Source organism: Haplochromis burtoni, unplaced genomic scaffold (assembly GCF_018398535.1).
Source record: "Haplochromis burtoni strain Fernald_Lab_line unplaced genomic scaffold, NCSU_Asbu1 Contig_13, whole genome shotgun sequence".
NCBI lineage: Eukaryota > Metazoa > Chordata > Actinopteri > Cichliformes > Cichlidae > Haplochromis > Haplochromis burtoni.
The window spans coordinates 1,566,969-1,588,045 of NW_024582374.1; the positions used below are offsets into that span (position 1 = coordinate 1,566,969).

General features: G+C 39.8%; 1 protein-coding gene across 4 annotated transcripts in view; it reads left to right on the forward strand.

Annotated features, from left to right (window-relative positions):
• The first annotated feature begins 11,846 nt into the window (after positions 1-11,846).
• farp2 (FERM, RhoGEF and pleckstrin domain protein 2) overlaps positions 11,847-21,077 on the forward strand; it is a 30,362-nt gene continuing 21,131 nt past the window's right edge. For 3 of the 4 annotated variants that reach the window (XM_005919774.3, XM_005919775.3, XM_005919776.3), the window contains exons 1-3: positions 11,847-11,993; positions 12,591-12,811; positions 19,563-19,667. In XM_005919774.3, the coding sequence (XP_005919836.1) occupies positions 12,611-12,811; positions 19,563-19,667 (306 nt within the window). In that variant the 5' untranslated portion in view covers positions 11,847-11,993; positions 12,591-12,610. The remainder of the gene's footprint in view (positions 11,994-12,590; positions 12,812-19,562; positions 19,668-21,077) is intronic. The other variant, XM_005919777.3, reaches the window with a different exon arrangement.

Here is a 21,077-nt window from a genome sequence, read left to right on the forward strand (position 1 = left end):
CTCCAGAGAGTCTGGTTACAAATAACTTCTTCTCATCTCCAGCAGTACAAGTTCTGAACTTTGATCACACTGAGCAAGAAAATCATGCAATAAAAAACGGGATTAAAGTTGTCCTCTCTTCTAAACAGTTCAAAGTCCCGCTAAAGTAAAATATAAATTAATAAAATGAAATAACAACTACAAATTCATTTGTTATTATCAATATCACATTTAAATATGAAATAAACAGGGCTTTTAAGTAAGTGATCAGTATAACATTTAACTCATAAGTGTTTCTTACATATAAAATAATTGGGGACCTACCAAAGAGGTTTTGACCTTCCCCAAAGGAAAATTGTCATAACTCATTAATATTAATTCACTCAAACATAAAATACACACGTTTTTTGTAGTCTTCTTTATCTCAGGTAGCACAGAGTGGTCCCTTATCTATAGGCTACACCATGTACCCCATTCATGCTTCTACACATAGGGGCCCATTCTCAAAGTGCTATGTGAATCCTGCCTAATTAAGTGCAAGTCTTTGTTATCATTTTTAATTACATTGTTATTACATTTTATTTATATAATCAGCAACAATGATATACAATCATATATTATAATAATATAATAAATAAGAAGGGAGACACACCAAGAAGGTCCTGGATTCTAATCTTCAGGCCTTTATGTGAAGTTTCCCTGTTCTGCATGAACCTGCATGGTTTCTCTTTGGGCACTCTGGTTTCTTCCCACCATCCAAAGACATGCGTAGGTCAACTAACAATTCCAAATATGCGATATAGTTCAATTGTGCAGAAAAAAAATGCATATCAGTTTTTCCATCCATTTTAATTGCAAAGTTGTAACAAAGTAAATGTAAATCACCAGTGTGTGAATGTGAATGGGTGGATGACTGAATATGTAAAGCGCTTTGGAGTCCTTAGGGACTAGTAAAGCGCTATACAAATACAGGCCATTTACCATTTCCAAAAGTAGAATGGGAAGCTGAGTTTTCAGCTGTCAGGCCCCTCCTCTGCAGAGCCAGCTCCCAGTTTGGATTCAGGAGACAGACAGCATTTTTATTTTTAAGATTAAGCTCAAACCTTTCCTGTTTGATAAAGATTAGTTAGTGCTAGATTATCTGTGTAGGTTCTCAGTCATCCAGGTCATCTCTTAAGATTAGGGCTTAAAAAGGTGACCCTGAACCATCCCTCAGTTATGCTGCTATAAAGACTCAGCTACTGGGGGACTTCTTATACACTAAGCCTACCTTCTCCACTTCCCTCTTTACATTCCTCCTCCTCCTCCTCCTTTTTTTAAACTTTGTCTTTTTTCCTTCATACAATCCCAAAAGCAACTCATATGTAATCATCTGAGTTTTTGTTTTTCTCTCAGATATTATAGGCTCTTGGCCCTACTAAAGCGCCGTGAGATGGCTGTTGTTCAAATGAAATAAATATTAGGCATAAATGAAGGAAATTTCTGCAATTTTAAGAAAAAAACAAAAAAAAAAGTAACTGGTGAGAGTTTAATTAATTTTTATTATTATTTTAAATTTTGTGGTTATGAATCTAACCACAACAGCACGGTAGCACGGTGGTAGCACAGTTGCTTCACAGCTAGAAGGTCCTGAGTTCAGTTCCACCATCAGTGTGGAGTTTGTTCTCCCCGTGTTTGTGTGGGTTCTCCCCGGGTACTCCGGCTTCTTCCTACAGTCCAAAGACATGCAGCTGGTGGGGATAGTTTAATTGATTCATAGGTGTGAATGTCAGAGCGAATGGTTGTCTGTGTCTCTATGTGTTAGCACTGCAACAGACTGGTGATCTGTCCAGGGTGTACCCCGCTGGGATAGGGTGACAGCTGGAATAGGCTCCAGCATCCCCCGTGACCCTGAAAAAGGATAAGCGAATGGATGGATGAATCTAATGACTTACATGTCTATTCCACGATCTATATTATAGTTATGGACAACATATTTCTTTAACGCCCTCCCAGGTCATGCAGGTTGACTCATACTAAGGACACTGATTTTGACAAGCTTGGCAGTTGGCCTTGCTGTTAGGTAAGGTTTAAAGGGTCAAACCGCCTCGACAGTGATGGACATGATCCCCAAGTCAAACAACCAGCAATGACAACATGGAAATTTTAAAAACCCATGCTTAGGTCTTGTTGAATAACCTGCTGAGGTGACTCATAATAATGAATCAATACCAAAGAACTGGGCTTGGTGTAATTGTTTTAACAGTATCTACCTTAATAATCTTTGTTAAAAAGTCAACAAAACTTGTCTAGTCACATTCTCAAGACTATTGCGCTGGCATCTTTTGCTGAATGTTTAAGCGTCACCTTAAACAAAAGTCACAGAAAGTTTGCATCATTATTTGTTACACGCCATGTGACGTTATAAGCATTTAGACACACCAAGCCATCTCTGACATCACAGAGCCAACACCTGTGAATGTAGAAAAAAGCTGACACTCGTTATAGTCAGTCAGGATCATCTATCATAGTTCTGTACAGTGTCAGGGAGACTGGATATTCCTTATATGGTCATCTCAGGCCCATAGCTCTGGCTGTGAATAGAGAACCCTCGTCCACCTGCGCTTCACGTCTTCTGTTTGGAGGGGGTAACCAATCAGAAGAAAATTGATTTCTATTGACAGGCTGTGATTGGCTGCACCAAGATCCAGTATAAGAACTATGGTGTGATATGTTGCTACTCTAATAGAAATGCTGAATAAAAACAAAGCTGACAATAACAACTGTACATCCTGATTCAGTAATGGCATCTAAGGAAAATTGTGTAATTCAAGACCTGACAAGAAAAGAAAATGTACAGATAAACTTGAATTTCTCTCAGAAAACAAAAACAGGACTGCAGAGGAGCAGCAGCATAGCACAGAGAAATGCTACACTGCTGAATTTCCCAAAGCTAATCCATAAACAGGGAAAGAGTTAAGAAAACTTTATTGCAGGCTTTTCTCAAAGGTCAGTATCTTAAGTATGCAAAGTTACATCTGGACGAGTGGTTTTGGAAACAGGTGCTATGAACAAATTAAGTTAAGAAACTGATACTGAAAAGCAGTTAGTTTCTGAAATAGGACAGTGTTGTAAAGAACTCTCAAAATTTAAAGCAGTGGAATAATGATTAATGTGGTAAAATGATGAACAATAGTTATATTATTAATTATACACTAATATTTATCTTGCATTCTTAAACCTACTTAACAAATGGCAGATAGTACCACCAGCAGTGTGCACTAAAAGTCTTTATTGTGCAGAAAAACTGTCCTATCAATATTTTACTATATTTGATGTTTTTGTTGCATATTACCATTGTTTATAGTTTAATACACTGATTAGACATCATATCCCTTAAGCTATTCAAATAATTGTAGGGTTCCTCTCTGTAATCCCAACAGTCTTGTTGTCATCTTTCTGGCTATGCATTTTTCAACTTACCTGGCAATGTTTCATTTCTTTAGCTTTAGAAGCTGAATAAACATATTACTGCAGATCTTGGCAAAAATTTTCACTGCCTAATAGTGTTAGCTGTAAAATCTAAAGCTGTCAGACATTTGTAATGAAATAAGTAAGTAAGTATAGATAATTTTCGCTCTGTTCTCTAGCAGAACAGGCAGCAACCTAAAATTTGGCAACAGCACCAACGGTGCTGCCATCCACTGAATTTGTAATCTGCACAGTTGTACCCCAACTTATGTAACAGCTGAAGTCACTCAGCTACCCTTGTAGTGTTTTTTCCAGTTTTATTTCTTGTCAAAGATGTTGAAATTTCCATGTTTTACAGTTTCCAACAGCCTTCATTATCTGTAAATTTGCCTGTTATATTTTAAGCTGTCTTTCTCACTATCATATGGCTGCTGCTATGGTTTGGTGCTGTGTAAATAAAATTGAATTGAAAGTCGTTGTTTGTTTTTTTTTAATGTTTTATTCTACTGAAAGATTCATCCATAGTTTGACCCCACAGATAAAAACACAAAAGATTTTCTCTATTGTCTGAGCTTTACAAAGTGTTAAATTATATTTTCTCCTTAGATTATAACCCATCTCTAGAGAACATCTTCCGTATATTTGCTGGTGACAGGTTATTCTATGTTTCATACACTGTAAAATCTAATATTCTGTTTAATTAAAAATATTAAGTAGGCTGAACTCAATTTTAATCAATTTGTTATTAGAACTCAATTTAAGTAAGTTACCAGTACTTTTTATGCAAAAACGCTGATCAACTTAATTTATTTGAGTTGTCTTAACTTAGAAAAACTAAGTAAGCTGGAAATGTTGCTTCTCGGTGCAGAAGGATGAAAGATGTGTTTTGAAAATACCACGTCACTACCGTCCTCCTCCCTCTCAGATCAGTCCAGATGTTCATGGTACCAGCCTTATGGATTATGTTGAGCAAACCTGGAGAAGCTTCAGCTCAAGATATTATTATTGTCATTGCTGTGGATCTTCACCTGATACACTGACTTGGTGAGTAAATGTTTACTCTTATTCAAACTGATTTTGTGGCATCTCTTAGTTTAGCACCAGGTTTATAATCTTGCTAGCTAGTTAGTGTTAGCCTAGTGTTGCTGCTGCCGCTGGGCTCATGTTACTTACAAATTAACACCACAGCCTTAAAAACCTTATATAAAAATATGTCTGTGAAATTTTCTGTTGATTGTTTGAAATAAAAAAGTGAGATAAGAGCCCAGACAAAATTTTTCGGGAGGTGCAGCCATTAGGGGTGGGGTGTGGGGGGTATTTTCAATCCATAGCCATAACTAACTATATATATAATGTTTAACCTGAGTATCAAAAGACCGCAGGGGGGTTGAAAACGATACAAGAGTTAGCTGTGCTCAGCCTTGACCTCCCGGTCAGCTATCGCGCTGGTGGATAACAAAGCTCTCCGAAAACGTTGAAGCACTTTTGCAAATATGTGATATTTTGATAAATTAAGTAGATATTTGAGCATTACACAGCTACATTCTCGCCTGAAAATATCTTAAAAGTTTATTTTGTTACCCAGAAAGGGTAATCTGGGGAAAAGGAGGGTCGCATTTGTCCACCGCAGTTGTCAGAGCCTGTGTATGCCTACTTGTGTGTACTTGTCTGGTGGACTTGTGATACGTCGGAGAACAAGTGCTGTTCCAATTCACCTGAGCCTGAGATTGTCTAAATTTGAGTCTGTTCTATACCAAATGCATAAAAAAATGTTTTGAGAAAGCAATTAAGTTCATGTTCCAAAAAATATGATTGTTTGCTTGCAGGACACCAGGAGAGATGAGTCCTCCGTCACAGATGGTGTGGTCAGTGAAGATGGTCGTCTGCAGGTTCAAGCTCCTTGCATCTCCAACCCACATCCACTGCCACTGTACTTAAGGCAAGTTAAAGACTTTCTTCTGCACTTACATTTGATTCACCTCGATCCATGATAGTCATTCAGGCAGTAATGCCTGAATGACTAGCCATCCTTAAAATATTACAACATTCCAACATTCCAGTTCATGTGTTGGAATGAAAAACAAATGTGTTGTTTAAATTAGAGACTGCACTTGTGACAGAACAATAAATATTTTATTTTGATTATATAAGTAATGTAAGTACAAAACAAACTTGTGGTAGGCCTAAACTTATTTTCTGAATAATTAAATCTGAGACTTTGTTTCATTGTAAGATTATAACAGTGATGGCAATATAATTGTTTGTTGTTCAGCAGAAGATATGTTGGCTGTTATACTTTGTTGTGTTTGAAAATAAAAGTTGGGCTGATTTTAACATCATTACAAAAAGTGTTGTTAATTATTTTTAATCATATTCAGGTTACCACAAATTGTTTTTTTCATTTAGTTGAACTTGAAATGTTTGTCAGTAGGTAAACAATAAGTATTATACAGTCAGAAATATCAAGTTATTCTTAATACTGCATACTTGCAATGAATAAGTTGTCCTAACATTCATCTTGAGTAAGCTTTACTTAGTTTTTTTGAGGCAACGAGTTTGCATAGTTTTTTTGAGTTCTGGGAACTAACGAGTTTGTAGAGTGTACTCAAAATGAGTAACTTAATTATCTTAAGCAAACTCTACTCATTTTTTTGAGTTCTAGGAACTATTGAGGCTTTACAGTGTGCTCATCATGGGTAAGTTGCCCTAGCTTAATCATCTTAAGTAAAACTTTACTCAATTCTTTTTGAGGCAACGAGTTTGCATAGTTTTTATGAGTTCTGTGAACTAATTAGATTTTACAGTGTACAGTACTTGTGCAGTATGATCTTTAACAAGGCTCATTAATTTGAACAAGTTTGATTTCAAGAATAAAATGTTATTGTGTTCTTGAAACTTTACCTGCTTTACAATTGTCATGGTCCCCGTGCCTTGCTGGCTGACTCTGTGATAGGCAACATGTTTTGGGTTTTTTTTGGTTTTTTTGCTCTCTCTGTCTCTCTCCTCTGCCGGGGTGGTGCTCATTACAGGCTCCCGCCCCTGGCCCCTGTGTGTTTGTGTGTGTGTGTGCGTGTGTGCCTGCCCGCCCGCCCGCCCAAGAAATTTAATCTGACATTTATGTCCAGTTATATTTATCAGAATATTTGTATCAACCACAAATAAAATGAGAACAGTATCTGATGATCTGCATCAGGGGTGTCAAACAAAAGGCAGAATTGGCACAACAAAGACTCAAATCTGGGCCACTGGACAGCTTTGGAAAAAAGAAGGAGAAGATAAATTTTGGACTTTTAATTGTAAGTTTTGCAGCTTCTCCGACTAATAATGACCTTCCCCATAGCCATTCATACTAATCAATAAACAATTAAATGTCAGGAAAGTCTTGTTTTTATAATCTACTATGAAAAAAATCAGTTTTTGTTTATTTTTAGAATGGACCAATAGTAAAAAAAAAAATACACATTTCTTTCATTTACTACAGCAGCATTTCTTTGTCATGTATAAAAACTACACCTTTTCTTTTTCTAAATGTGTAGTTGGACTTCCTTACACTGACAGAAGTGTGGCCCACTGCCTCAGGTTAATTTGACATCCCTGCTCACATAGAGTTTTGAATCCAATACTGACCCCTGTGGGACTCCACAAGCAATGTTCAATCATTTTAACACTATTGAGTTCCTGTTTCTCTTTATTCTTTATACTTTATTCTAGTTGCTCAATGATTCTTCGCCGTGGAACTACTTCCACAGTTTTTATCCGATTTTCGCCATTCAGACTTTAAAAAAATTCTGCTCTTTCTGCTAATGCCGAAATATGACTTTTGGTACTCATTACTTCTATACTTTTTGAGATATTGAATTTTTCATGCAATTTTTTTGCCCATTGACATGAATGGACCACATCATCAGTGTGGTCACTGATTTTGCTTGCCGGGTTGAGCTGTGTTTTAGCTCAGTGAGATGAGCAGCCGTTCTCAGAGCAGGAGGCCTGGGTTTAAATCCTGCTTATGGCAACAATTTTTTCAGTTCACAGTTAAACTTTTTTTTAACCGTTTTCAATACAAATTTCAGCTTCTCACCCCTTTTCAGTAGAATTTTCTGTTTTTTCACCCCTTTTCAGCGCAAATCCCAGCTTTTTCATCAGAAACCTCTTTTTAGCACAAGCTCTGCTGATTAACCAGCTTGTGGCAAACTTTCCTTTCAGGAGATAGTTTAACTTTTTCACATCTTTTCAGTGCAAATTTAGGCTTCTTCACTGCTTTTTTGCAGAATTTTTGGCTTTCACCGCTTTTCAGCAAAAATTCCAGCTTCTTTAGCTGTTTTCGGCACAAACTTCAGCTTCTTCAGCTCTTTTCAGCAGATTGTTCTCATTCTTCTGCTGTTTTCAGATTCCACTGCAAGGCATTCACACAATTTTTTCTAGTGCTGTCTTATCTCCACAAATTGTTGCCTTAGCTTTCCACCTAGTCTAGTGCCACCCCTCTAACACCATACCTTTCCACTTTATTCATTAAAGCCTGGTGATCAGTTGTCTCAAAATCTTCCTTTAAGCTGATAAAAGCTCCAGCTGCATACTTTCTTTGATTGATACAATTTTAGTTAATGCAATGGATCTTGATCTGTAATATTTTGTGCTTAGTTATAAATGTATTCAGTCTGTCAATGAAAAGAGTTTATTTCAGTATTTTAGATATTTGTATGAGTAGAGAATTTGTGGCGTCTGTCTCTGGATTTATACAAAGGGCTAACTGCTCTCACTAATATCATAAAGAGTTGAAAAAACAAACCAAATGTTTAGAGGTCTTAGTTCACGGGGTTACCCAAAAATAAACTGGCATCATAATTTGAAAGTTTGGTCATGTTTAATATCTGTTACACACGCACGCAGTTAATTTTTATGTTTTATTGTTTTCAATTTATGCTCATTTTTTTAATAATATCACGTATAAAGAAACAGCACAAACTGTATCTTCAGACAAATCCGAGGCTTCAGATCTACCAGACTAATTTCATCACACATGACGGGCACTGTGATGAGGCCCAGGGCTTCTTGCAGATAATGAATACAGATCAAAAGACAGTGTGGAACATGGGAAAGTCATCCAGTTCAGATTGCATTCTTTGTCTTTCTATTAGCAGATAATTTTTATCTTTCCATTTAATGTTTTGCATCAAATAAAATGTTGTTTTAAATGAACAAAAATCAGAAAAACATCATCAAAACTTCTCTCCAAAAAGAAGCAAGGATGAATGACGGCCTCTTGTTGAGACATTAAGCAGATACAGTTATGTCTACGACTATTTATACAGTGACACAGCTTTTGTCAATCTGGTTTTATACATAATCTCTCATTTTCAGAGACTCAGAAGTATTTGGACAAATAGCGTAATTTTAAATAATGATGTGACCCCAGCAAACACTCAAGACACTCAGCATGCTTGTGACCGTGTGTTTATTTACAAAATGTGCATCTCTGCGTCCCTCAGTCCCTTTATCCTTTCCCTCAAAGAGATGCTGCTGTAGCAAATCCCTCTATCCCTTCAGTACTATTCAGACTTCCAGCTGTCTTCACCTGTCCTTCCTTCCTCCAGGTCCCGACGTCACTGAAATAGGGACAGTGTAATTACTGAATTGCTTCCAGCTGCCCTGCCAGTCTCCCTGGCACTGCCCCTTGAGCACACTGGACCACCCAACCTCTGCAGTGGAGCCGCGAACCACACCTCCGCCACAAATACTTTCTAATAATTGTGGTCAACTACTCTCTGAAGTCTACAACATTTCCAGATGCCATGGTGATCATCTTGACCTGGCTTGTATAAACAAAATAGCTCCATTTGCATTCAGGTTTTCAATTATGAATTTGAAATTCAGGGAAACTGATAATTATGGCCAGGACTGTAGCTGGTTATATGCAAAGGTCATAGTGGTTCAGCTGTCAGTTGTCATCGTTCCAATGAAAAGCACCAGTTCTCTTTGGGCACTGTCTGCTTTAAAATACTAAAAATACTAAAGTCCTGCAATAAAACACAACATATAATAGCAGAAAATATATCTTAGATAAAAATAAATTATTTTAAACATGAAAAGTGTCTTATGTTATTTGAATGTCTGTGTTTGTTAAGACTTGAAATGCCAGATGATAGATACACATTTTCATATTACGAAAATAATTTGCACATTACATTCAAATACAGTTATGTGGAAAGGTTTTCACAGGGCTGTCTGCAGTAAAGTCGTGAATCATTAACCCGCAAAACCACCTTCAGCAGCAAGTAATCATTTTCTGTATGTCTTTATCAGTCATATCACTGTTCCTCTTTGAAATGATGCTTCAGGTCGTTCAGGTTAGGTTTGTGGCCATTCGTTTATGGACAGCTCTCTTAAGGTTCTGCCACAGCATTTGACACCCTAATTTTTTTCTTTTTCTGGTCTTCAGAAAAAGGTGTAGCCAAGCTTTATGTTGCAGACAGATCCGTTCTAGAATATTTTAGTGTTGTCATGAACTAGTCTGAATCTAAATGCAAAGATCAGACTCAAAGATCAGCGACGATTGGCAGCTTTACAGAGTTCATTGAATGGTAGTGAGTTATTAACGGGCAACAGGTAAGTGACGGGGAAGAGTAGCTTCACTACAGGGATGCAGAGGAGCTCTGCTGCAGGGCGGAGAGGGTGTTAACTGCAGCCCAGGCGGGAGGAATTGATTATTGCGGAGCTTATGAATATTTCAGACAGTCTTACTTGTTAGGATGGTAAATTGAAGCTTTGGAGGAACACTTTGTCAGCAAGAGAAAATCAAGGGGTGTCAGAGAGGTGGGGGGGGGAATCAGGTAGGTTTTGAATGGCTAATACCTTTCCTTTGCAAGTAGCAGAGAAAACAAGCAAGAGCAGGCAAAATTTGCCGGAGGTGTCCACAGTCCACAAGTGAGTTGTGTACCAAACAAACAGGGTTCCAGGAATGAGTCTGGACTGAAAAGGGAGATAGAGAAACAGGTTTAACAGGCAAAGAGCACTGAAACAAACTAGTAAGAGAAGAGGGCTTCCTATCACTATGTTGGCAAGAGGACTGGGGAACCCTTTAGCTTTAATATAGCCAACAATTGATTTCTATATTCAGAATAGCTATGGGACGGATGGCTCAAACAGGAACTTTCCTCCCAGTCGGGGAGGGGAATCAGCAGGTACACAGAAGAGTTCATGGATGACTCAGTGACTCCGAAGTGCCCGGGTCCTGTGGCTGCAGAACAAGCCCAGATGTCAGCACCACCGTGCTAAGAGTTGGTCTGAGGTGTTGATAGGTTGTATTTTGTTTTGGCTTAAATTACATGTCGTGCATTATAGCCAAGTGTCTCCACTGTGATTCTACCTGTCCAAAGGACATCGTTTCAGAAGTCTAACTGACGTCTGTAGCGTCTGACATGTAGCTCTTTGGTCTTCTGCAGTTTCTCTGAGCTGCAGGTGAATTTGCTGAGTCGTCCATTCCTGGGGGGGACTACCAAGTGCCATGAGTGTTTTCCACTTGTAAATGGTCTGACCTGACTGCTCCAGACTAGCAAACTGCCAAAACCTCTGCTTTCATAGAGGTGCTCCCGCTTACTGATGATCAGTTAATCGATTGCATTCGATTAGTAACCCATAGCCTCGCCTTATCCCCATCATTCCTCATTCCAAACAGGATTTCTATTATCAATACTTGTACTTCAGCATAAACATTATTTCTGCGGTGTGTTGGTACACATTTTGCTTTATGAGAAACACACATTCAGTGGAAATGCGTGCATATACATCAGATTTAATTATAGAACCTATCAAAGCATTTTTAAAGCATGATGCAACGTTGTTTGGGATTTTTTGAGAGAGAACAGTAGGGGGAGCGCCTCCACAATAAAAAAAAAAAAGTCCTCCTCCTTACCTCACATAGTTTTTGTCTTTAAAATGGGCTTACCGAACATTGGACCGCAGTGCAAAGTGCCCATTGTCCTGATGTAATTCAGATCTGAGGTATTTAAAGACTTATAGATCAGACTGGATGGTTAAATAGGATAACAGACACACACACACACACACACACACACACACATTCACACACAATGTGTTCGGAGAACTGTGTTACTATATTTGTACCACTTAGAAGTTTACAGTGAAGTCTATTTACATCACCTACGGGTCAGACTTTAGCCCAAACTTAAATAATGGCAGTTTCGCTTTGTGGGTCAAATCAGACCAAACTAATGATATAAAACACTTCTTATTATCGACTTTGACTCTTGGCGCAAATCCCCATTTACTTTTTGCAACATTACTCTCGTAAAAGAAATATTCCGACTGGTGAGTTCCTTCTTCTCCATCCGTGAAAGCCATTTAAAGTAGAAGAAAGTATATCTTGGCTCTCCTGCCTACGAGCCTTAGCCACATTTGAACCAATGGCAGGACAGACGGCTCTGCTGTAGCCAATGATAAACCGCTGTTGAGTGCGCACTCGTTTGGCTGACGACGACCATGGAGCGGAGTAGTGTCCTCTTCGGCGTTTCAAACTTTTAGCGTTTAGTTTCATTTCGGGCAGAACGGTAAGTTTAAAACCGCTTTTGAGCAAATTTCCTTTTTGTTTTCTCGTGTGGCGACTTTTTCGGATCTAATTCTCGGTTAAGATAATTAACTTAGCTTCGGTTCTCGACCGTACACTGGAATCCACTGAGCTGAGTTTCTCATCAAGAAAACAAACCTCACCTTAAACATTCCTCATGCTTTTCCCGAAAGCTTTTCTGGCTTTAAGTGTTGCTGTAAACGCGGTTTACGTCTTGGTGGGACTTTTGGGCCCCACATGAAGCGCAAAATCGGTGCGCCGTCGGTTCTTTTCGTATGTTAGGCCGTCTTTTGTGCCAACCTGCACTTCTGCTTGAGGGTAAATCTAAATGGTTTGGGTCATTTTTACTTTATGGTCTTCGGTATGTCAGCGTAATGCGGTACATTTCCTATGAATGAGCCTCAGGTGTGCGTAAACAGCTTCGCAACTTCGCAGTTAAAGGAAGCTGTTTGGACTGTTTTTGTTTGTTTTGGGTTTTTTTTTTTTATTTTTTATCCCCAAATAGTTTGTCCTTAGAACAAAGAAAATATTTGATCAGTGGAAGTTTTGTGTTAATGTTTGTTGCTTTCTGAATTTGCAGGAGCGTTTCCCTGAGCTGGAATGGGGGAGATAGAGGGTTCATACAGGGTCCTGCAGACCCCTGGCACAAGACTGGGAGCCCAGTTCAATGCTGGGATCAGCACTCTGGAGCCGGGCCAGAGTCTCAGTGGCAACATGGTCAACAGGAGAATAAGCCAAGGCAGAGGAATACAGATCCGTGTGCAGGGGCTGGACGACTCTCAGGAGTTCTTTGATATAGAAGTAGGTTCTACTGTGTGTGGTTTGTGCATCCTCGTTTGTTTACTTAAACTATGTCTCCGGATTGCTCCACAGAAGGCTCCATCTTACCTTGGAGGCCTTGGTCGCCCTGGTTTGTCTGTGTCTGTGTGTCTTGGTGACAGCTGCCACATGGCTTTGGTGCTGAAATCCCTTCCTCTTTAAGGCTTCTTATTGGGGCAACTTAGTGTAACTCAGCAGGGCGCCTCTTGGTTTCTTGGCTGTGATTTCTGCTCCAGGTCCAAGTGGTAGCAGTTCTCTTTACGGTCCCTAAAGCTTGACTTCCAAAGGAGTAGGTATTAAAAGTTAGGAGTCTGGTCTTTCTGGGTTGTTTTTATAATCCTTTTTTTTTCGGGGGGGGGGGGTTAACGAAGTCTACATTTTACAGAAGCATTTGGTTACTCACACAGCCATCACATACGGTGTATAAATCCTAGCCAAATATTCTTGCTTTTGTTTTCTTCTATTCATTGGAATTACTTTAGAGAAGTTGATCCCATTTAAATACTCGCTGTTGAACAAACTTTGAGATCCATGCTGTGACTCTGCTTTGCCATGTCTACTTGCCAAGTTGCAGCAGGAGTCACCGAGAAGGCCAATAGGAAGCAATAAGGAAGCCACTCTATCAGAGCATGCTTCCTGGCTTTTTATGTGAAGGGGAAAACAAATCGAAGTAGAGTCTGTACAATGATTAAATGCTCAATTCAGTGGCTGGTTGATGGTGAAGTGTAATAAAAAGACCTGGCAGCTGCTAATTGTGTTCGAATAGGTTTGTATATTTATACTTTCCTGTGTGTATCCTAAATCCTTGTGTAGCTACAAGAGTTGCAGTTCAGGAGTACTGCTGAGGCAGACGTTTCATAATCTTATGCACCATATGTTGTCTCAAAGTCTTAAGCTAATAGAGCGTAACGGACATATGTTAGACTTGCATGGAAGCAGACCTGTGTGCTGTTCAGTCTGAAGAAAATGTAATTGGTCTCAAGAAAATGTGGTTCTCTGAGTTCTGACAGGCTGACTGAGGTCTGAGTTCAGCGCGGCTCCGCACGTGGTGTTGATAGGAGGTGGCAGACCGAAATACATGGCTGCAAAAAGAGAATGACGGCAGTGCTGTTGTCAAGCAGACTGGAGTTTACCAGGAACAAGATGGCCTCTGAGAGGCTCTGTTGTTCACTGCTTAATATTTCTGTTCATTCATTGTGAGGAGTCGTGGGCTGGTGGGTGAATAGTTTTTATCCTTGTGTATTGAATGGCTGCTCAGCTAAACGCATCAGAAATGTGCGTTCAGTTTGTGCCTATCTGTCCAGTCACTTCAAAGAGAACTGATTGAGCCAGCACAACTTTTCCTATGCTTTTAATTATATATTTTTTTTCTCCCTCGTGGAGTCCGTGTGCAAAAATAGATACAAAATTGCAGTGTGGAATGTTTGCCATGGTTGTGGCCTTCAAGTAACTGCCTCCCCTCATTGTGGCGTTTTGGTTGCTCAGCTGCCCAAATATCTTGTGTACAGTCTCCATCACCTGCCATTTACTGCCCCTCTTACTGTACAGTAAAGCAAAAATACGCTTCACTCAAAATTACACACAGGAAAGCCACAAGGGATTCATCCATTGTGCAAATTTGCTTGATATAGATGTTCTTGTTTTCTGCTTTGTTTTGTGTGGTTTCTCTCTGAGTCAGGGGGGATAAATGTATGGGAACATTTTTGGAGTATTTCTGCTTTGCGTTGTGCTTTTAAAATGTAGATGCCGCATAATTTATAGATTTTGACGTCTTTTGATTACAATATTCTGCTGATATATTGGTGCATTCCTAGAATAACAGCTGTCATTCTCCATATTTATTTCTTTACCGTTACATCACATCTTTCATTACGTGTGATAACTCTGAACTGTAAAATCATATTGCGTGCAAAGGTGTTTGTATTTCTGGCCATATAATGTCTTTAGCCTGGACCTAAGACAGTCCAATCAGATCAGTCTTTGATCTGCTGGCCTTCCTCTGCTGCAGTTACCTGACATGGGTCATCATCAGCAGACATTTGCTTGCACGACTCTTGTCCACAGACCCCTCCCACAGCCACCCAGCACAGGAGAAAGCTCAGCCTTGTGGTTTCTGGACAGGGAGGCTGGGCCAGCGGGGCAGGGGAAACACAGGCCTCTTTTATCCAGCACAGCCAGCCCCTTTGCTGGCCTTAACTTCCAGCTTAAAACTTGCAAAAAAAAAAAAAAAAGGGGGCAGAGAGTGGGTTGTGGAACCTAGCTGTGTGAAAATGCGTTTATAGTCAGGGTGCTGGTGGGAGGGAATCCAGGCAGGCTTTGCTTTAGTGTTAGCAAACAAGCACATAAATAGCAAGGTTGACAACCAAGAGGGGCAGTTCAGAGGGAGCAGTCATGGCTAGTACAAAGTTTGAGCCGAGGTGGTGGGGGAAGGGGACACGGTCAGGAGTGAAGCCCTGTCGAAAGTTGGGCCGAGGAATTCCAAACCCCCCTGGCCTGTCCCTGAAATCACATTTGGACTAACTAGATAACTCAAACAGTGTAATTCAACCGTGATGTGTGCTTTAAAGTCCTGTTTCATCTCTGAGCCGTTCTTGCAACGATGCAGTCGGTGTGAAATGCAACAAAAGTGTTTAATTATCCTTTAAAATGGATGATTTACACTAAAGTTAACAATACACAATTTTCCTCTGGCCCAGAGTGTTATTTATTCAGATTGTCATTTCTTTAGAGACATTTTTACATGGATTTTTAATGAATAATTGTTTTGTGTGTTGAACAATTTAGATGAGTAAATGGCACTACAATCCAGAGGGGTAAAAAAAAAAAAACTTATTTAAATTGTGTGGAAGTTTCTGGTATTAACAAGAGATTGCAAGATCGAGACACATGGCACTCTTGTAGAGGGAAAAACAGTTCAAAACCTTATTTTTGGAGCAGAAAAAGCAAAGATTTTTAAGTTTTTTCCCATCTGATCTCACTAATGATTCTATGCATGCAGTTTTTATGTTGCGTGATGTTTGAAATTAAAGTCAATTTAGATAATGGTTTGAAATGGATAGCTAAATAAGTTCCTGGAAGTGTTGTAAGATGGTTGTCCAGTGGAAAGACTTTCTTCCAAAGGGAATTTGGATAAAGTAATGTCAGAGTGGTGTATCTCAGTTTGTTATCTGTGGTCAGTTTATCATCTGTGGCGTCGGTTACGCGGACATGCTCACAAAAGCAGTAATCTTGTTCTTCATACCAAACACAGGCTGAGAAGCATTCAGCTCTCATCCCCACAAAGCACTCACGCTACCCCACTGTGTACTGAAGTGGCTAAACTATCTAATGGCTGTGCCTTGAAGGACTTCTTGTTAAATACCTCAAACAACTCCTCTCTGCTCTTACTGTTATGGTAATCTTTCCTGCTGCAGGGAGTAATTTACCACCACCTAAGGAGGATCCACCTACTGAAATTTTTTTTTTCTCCTTTTTCTCCCCTCATGTTTTAAACGCCAAGCCGAGGCTGTAAATTATCTGGGTTATACAGGTGACTTGAGCAGAAGGCACTCTGTAAAACATCTGATCCCGATTACCACCTTCCAGAGTTGATTTGCCAACAAACAACATGACTGCCAGCTGTCCACGGGCGTGTCCTAAAGCCAGGCAGCGAGAAGAAGGGAAATTGCCATTCAGTTATAAAATCCATCGAAGAACCTGTTTAAAGTCAAAATGTATACCACCGTGAAAAATGACAGCGTACCTCCCACTGTGGCAAATGCAAGCCCCAACACACCCCTGCTGTCAGTGGGAGGTTCTGCTAGAGCCCTCTGCCTTTCACTGTGATCTTTAAACAGTGTTTAACCTGTCATGCAAGGTACAACAAATCCCTGCATTTTTGAATTGCACCTGTATTTTTTTTTTCCATTTCCCCTCCTTGAAATTCTCTGTGCATGAGGAAGGCAGTCCTCTCCTATAGCAGGCTGTTTTTTTTTTTAAGCTTTTACTTGTACTCACCCCTGCTCCCAGCGTACACACAAACAAGGGGAGATTTGTCTTCCAGAGAAACATCTGTTTGCCATAATCCCCCGCTGCTTTTGGAGCTTGATTGGGTGACCCATTGACCTGCCTTAATGTTGGTGTGGAGATGAGACTGTGGTCCACACCACAAGTAGGGTGTGAACAAACTCTGCATGATCTCGCTGTCACATCACAGATGTGACTTGACTTAAGATGCCAGGAGGGCTTCTGCGGTGCCGCCCATTGGTTTATGATACATTAGCGGCAAAGAAGAACTGATAAATTACGTTTAAAGGTGGAGTTAAACAACAAAGTAAATTTGGATTTCTTTTAATCAGTTCGGCCAATTTTGGTAGTAGATTTTCATGCTTTCAAAAGATATTTAGATCTAGAAACGGGGCTGGATATGCCCATGCCATTTAGTTTCAACTCAGTTTTCTGTGTCAGAGGCCTTCACGGGTCTGTACAATTGTTTTCTTATCTATGACTCTGAGAACTCAAATAGTGTTTCTTTTAAAGGCTTGCATATGACTCAGGTGTGCAAAAGCTCCACCACCATGATACTGATGTCACAGTGTTGCAATGTTCAACTGTCAGGAAAAATAAGCCAGCACTGATAAAGGAGCTGATAAGCTCGGAGGCAAACAATTCAAATGGATTGGACAGTTTGGAACCAGTTTAGATTCCAGGCCCTTCCAAAAGAATGAGTCATGTGATTCAACAGCTAAAATATGGATTTATTGGCAACCGCGACTAAAAGTCCATTTCATTTTTAAGCCGTTTAACTCTGATGTCTGTGTAGTGTAAAACGTCATTTGTACCGTGGTTGCTTCTTGGAGTTGTCTGAACTTGAAGACTGCTTTTGTACCAAAATTTTTGCTTTTGGTACATTATTGGCCAATTTATATTTTTAGTTTATAAACTTTTAAATTCAGGCATTTTTCATAACATCTACTTTTATTTTTCTTTTTTTTTTTGTTGTTCCACTGTAAAATATTTCAGCTGTACTTAAACTGCTGCAGGGTTGCCAACATTTAAGTGTGTGCCCACAAAGTAAACAGTGACTTCACAGAGAGATAAGCCAAATTGGACAGCATAAGAGGAAGTTGGTTGAGGGGAAAATATTATCTGCGGGCTACATGGAATTTCACTGCAGTGATGCTGGAAAGAACTTTCTTAGGGGGGGAATGATGTGCAGTAGTTGTACCCTTTCCTCTTTGCTAGCTGCCTGGCTTCACCTGGCAGCTAGCAAAGAGGCTAGCTGGGTCAATGAGAAAATGCTATCCCTCCCTGTCTGACTGTAAAAGATAATGCTACATGTCAAAGTTTGATCTTACTGTGCTCTTAAAACACACGTTCACAATTCCAGCAGAGGGTTAATGAGTAACACAATGACAAAGTGCCAAGAAAAAGAAGATGGCATTAAATAGTTTGCTCATGGCTACTGCATTGAGAACATAATCCTCAGCAGGTCAAACCTGCCAACTGCTTCTGGGTTTCTTGTCGAACTAGCGGCCTCAGTTCTGTTTGATTAAACCTAAACATTAATCGTGTGGTGATTAGGCTGATTGTAGCTGTTTGACAGTGTGGTTTCAAACTTTGTTTGCTGGTTAGACTGAATTTCCCCCGACTTGTAACAGGATGAGGTGTACATGGTAAACCTCAAGAACACTGAGAAGAAATGAGGATTAGTGTATGGAAACATTGTCTAACCACAGGGAAGATTTGGTTTTGCTCTAATAACTTTGTTAATGAAGCACTCACTGAATGAGTCAAACTGACAAAATGCCTCAAAGCGTTCCTTACATTTGGCTCCCGAGTCTTTGCGCAAAAAATCTCGCTGACGTTGTCTGGATCGTATGTTTGGCCTGCACTCAAAGGCAGCACAGACAAAGTATTTTAACACACCGTTTTTTGTTCTCCGTTTGAGGTCAGCCGGAATCGGATACCTTGAATGTGTGGAAAAAGGGGGAATTTTACAAGAGATTCCTAAATTTATGGATGTTGTGTCAGTAGGTTTCACCTGCAATTTATAGATTTTCTGAATGCAGAACATGTGATTGTATCAAAGTAATGAAAAGACCGACTACAGTAAATCTCCTGGCATGCTTTGAGTTGTAATCCTTTACTTTAGCCAATGCAAAGCAGTACTTTTTATAAGGCTTTTAAAAATACTATTTTACATTACAACCAGATGTTTCAGGCTATAATTTTCTCAAAAAGTCGCAAGCTAGGATTCCAAACCTCAAGTGCAGTGTGTTCTTCATACATAGTAATTAGTTCTTCATTTAGTGAAAGCAAACCCCAGAGCATTGAGATGGTAAACTTGTGCAGAATTCCCGCATGCACACTTCTCAGGCCCAGATAAACGGCGAAATACAGTAAGTTCAGACACTCATCCAAGTCGAGAAAAAGTATTTAAATCGACAGATGGAACATACGCAACCATAAAGCACACAATGGAGTGGATCATTTACAGCTGCGAATATTTTCTGCACCACACAGGCAGGCGGCATTTATTCAGCGCTCACTTTGAACACAAGCGTGTCCTCTGTCTCTTCGGGCTTAGTTGAAATTAGTTTTTGATGATGCTCTCCATCTGTGGAATCTTTGTGAATATTTTGTCTTTTAAAGCAATGCACTTTCGCTTCTCATAAGATCTATTGTCACAGAACTTCTGAAATCTTTGTGTTGACATAGTGATGAAATTCTTCTGCTTTTCTTTTTCTTTCAGCCAAAGGCTCTTGGACAGATCATTCTCTCTGAGGTTTTCCACAGAGGCAACCTCATAGAGAGTGATTACTTTGGCCTCGAGTTTCAGAACATGCAGATGAACTGGGTACGTACATCTCCATTTCCTGTTTGAAGCGGACACATTGGACATGGAGGAGCTGACTTGTGCACTGATTGGTTGAGGCAAACTTTTTTAAAAATGCTTGATGACAACAGGATGGGCATTCGGGGAGCAACATGGACTTATAAGTCATTAGTTGCTCTTCTTCAGCAATGCAAACAGTGAGGTAGTGTTTTCTCTGGACTTGAGTAGTATATTACTTTGGAATATTTTTAACTTGTCTGGCAGCAGTGCTCATATACACATGTCAGACTTTCCATTGTTTTACTCTTCCAGAAACATAAGTGGAATTCAAGACCACCTAGAAGTTTTTGTAAAGCAGCAGAGAGGAGTTATGGAGCCCACTATATATCTTCTTCAAAGAGAATGAGGCCAGTGTTGTTTAATAAGACGCACCGGCCTCTTTGCTCATGTACGCTCAGCTTTCCGAGGACCGAAAACTATTCCGTGTTTAAATATACACTACATTTGCTGCTCTGCAGTCTGGTTTTTAAAGGAGCTTCTTCCATTAACAAACTAAATCTTTTACGCATAGTGAATTTTTACTGAGCGTATGAAGGAAGCTTGGCTGCAGCTGATGTCATGAACTATCGGTGACCCAGCAGGGCACACACTGAGATTCTTTTGGGAGTAGCTGCTGTGTCCTCATCAGTTATTTCATCGTTCAGGAAGCTCTTACTCAGAAGAATAATAATATATTGAGAGTTTAACAAATAATTGGAAAATGTTTTCATGATTAATCATCCGAGTCATGAATCACTCGCTTTGTTAAAGCTTCCCAGCTGTGAGGACTGAATTCGGTACTCATAAAACCAAAAACTAATTTAAATTGGGCTAATCTGTCCCACAGGGTCACCCCCTGTGTGCACCTCTGCTGTTTCTATATCACTCCAGAGGTCCTGCTCAGTCTTGTTGATCTTGAGGCTCTGTGTTGCTCACCTGATCTCCTCTACATCCATTAAACTTGCATTTAATGGCTGTAATGGAAATGTGTTGAAGTCAATGAGAGGCGCTTCATGTGAATAGCATTGGTTTGATTGTTTTACTTCTGCTTATATAGAATCTTCTCCACCAGATGCCAAAGGGTGTTAAAGCAGAACTAAACAAGTCCTGTGACTTATGGGGAGAGGGTTAATAGCGTCAATCTTCCTCATGCACTGCAGACTCTTCCACGAACATCTTGTGGACTGCAGTTTGATCACCAGCGATGATCCTGGGCATGAAAGTCGAGTTGTTGTTGTTTGCTGTCTGCACAACATTTGAGAACTTGGATGAAATCCAAAATGTACAACTTTTCAAACAGGAGTGACTTCAGAAAGGTAGCAGAACCTGAAAAGGTCTCCAGGTGAACAAGGTGACTTTGAAGGGAAAATGGTCAAAGTGGCGTTCAGGTAT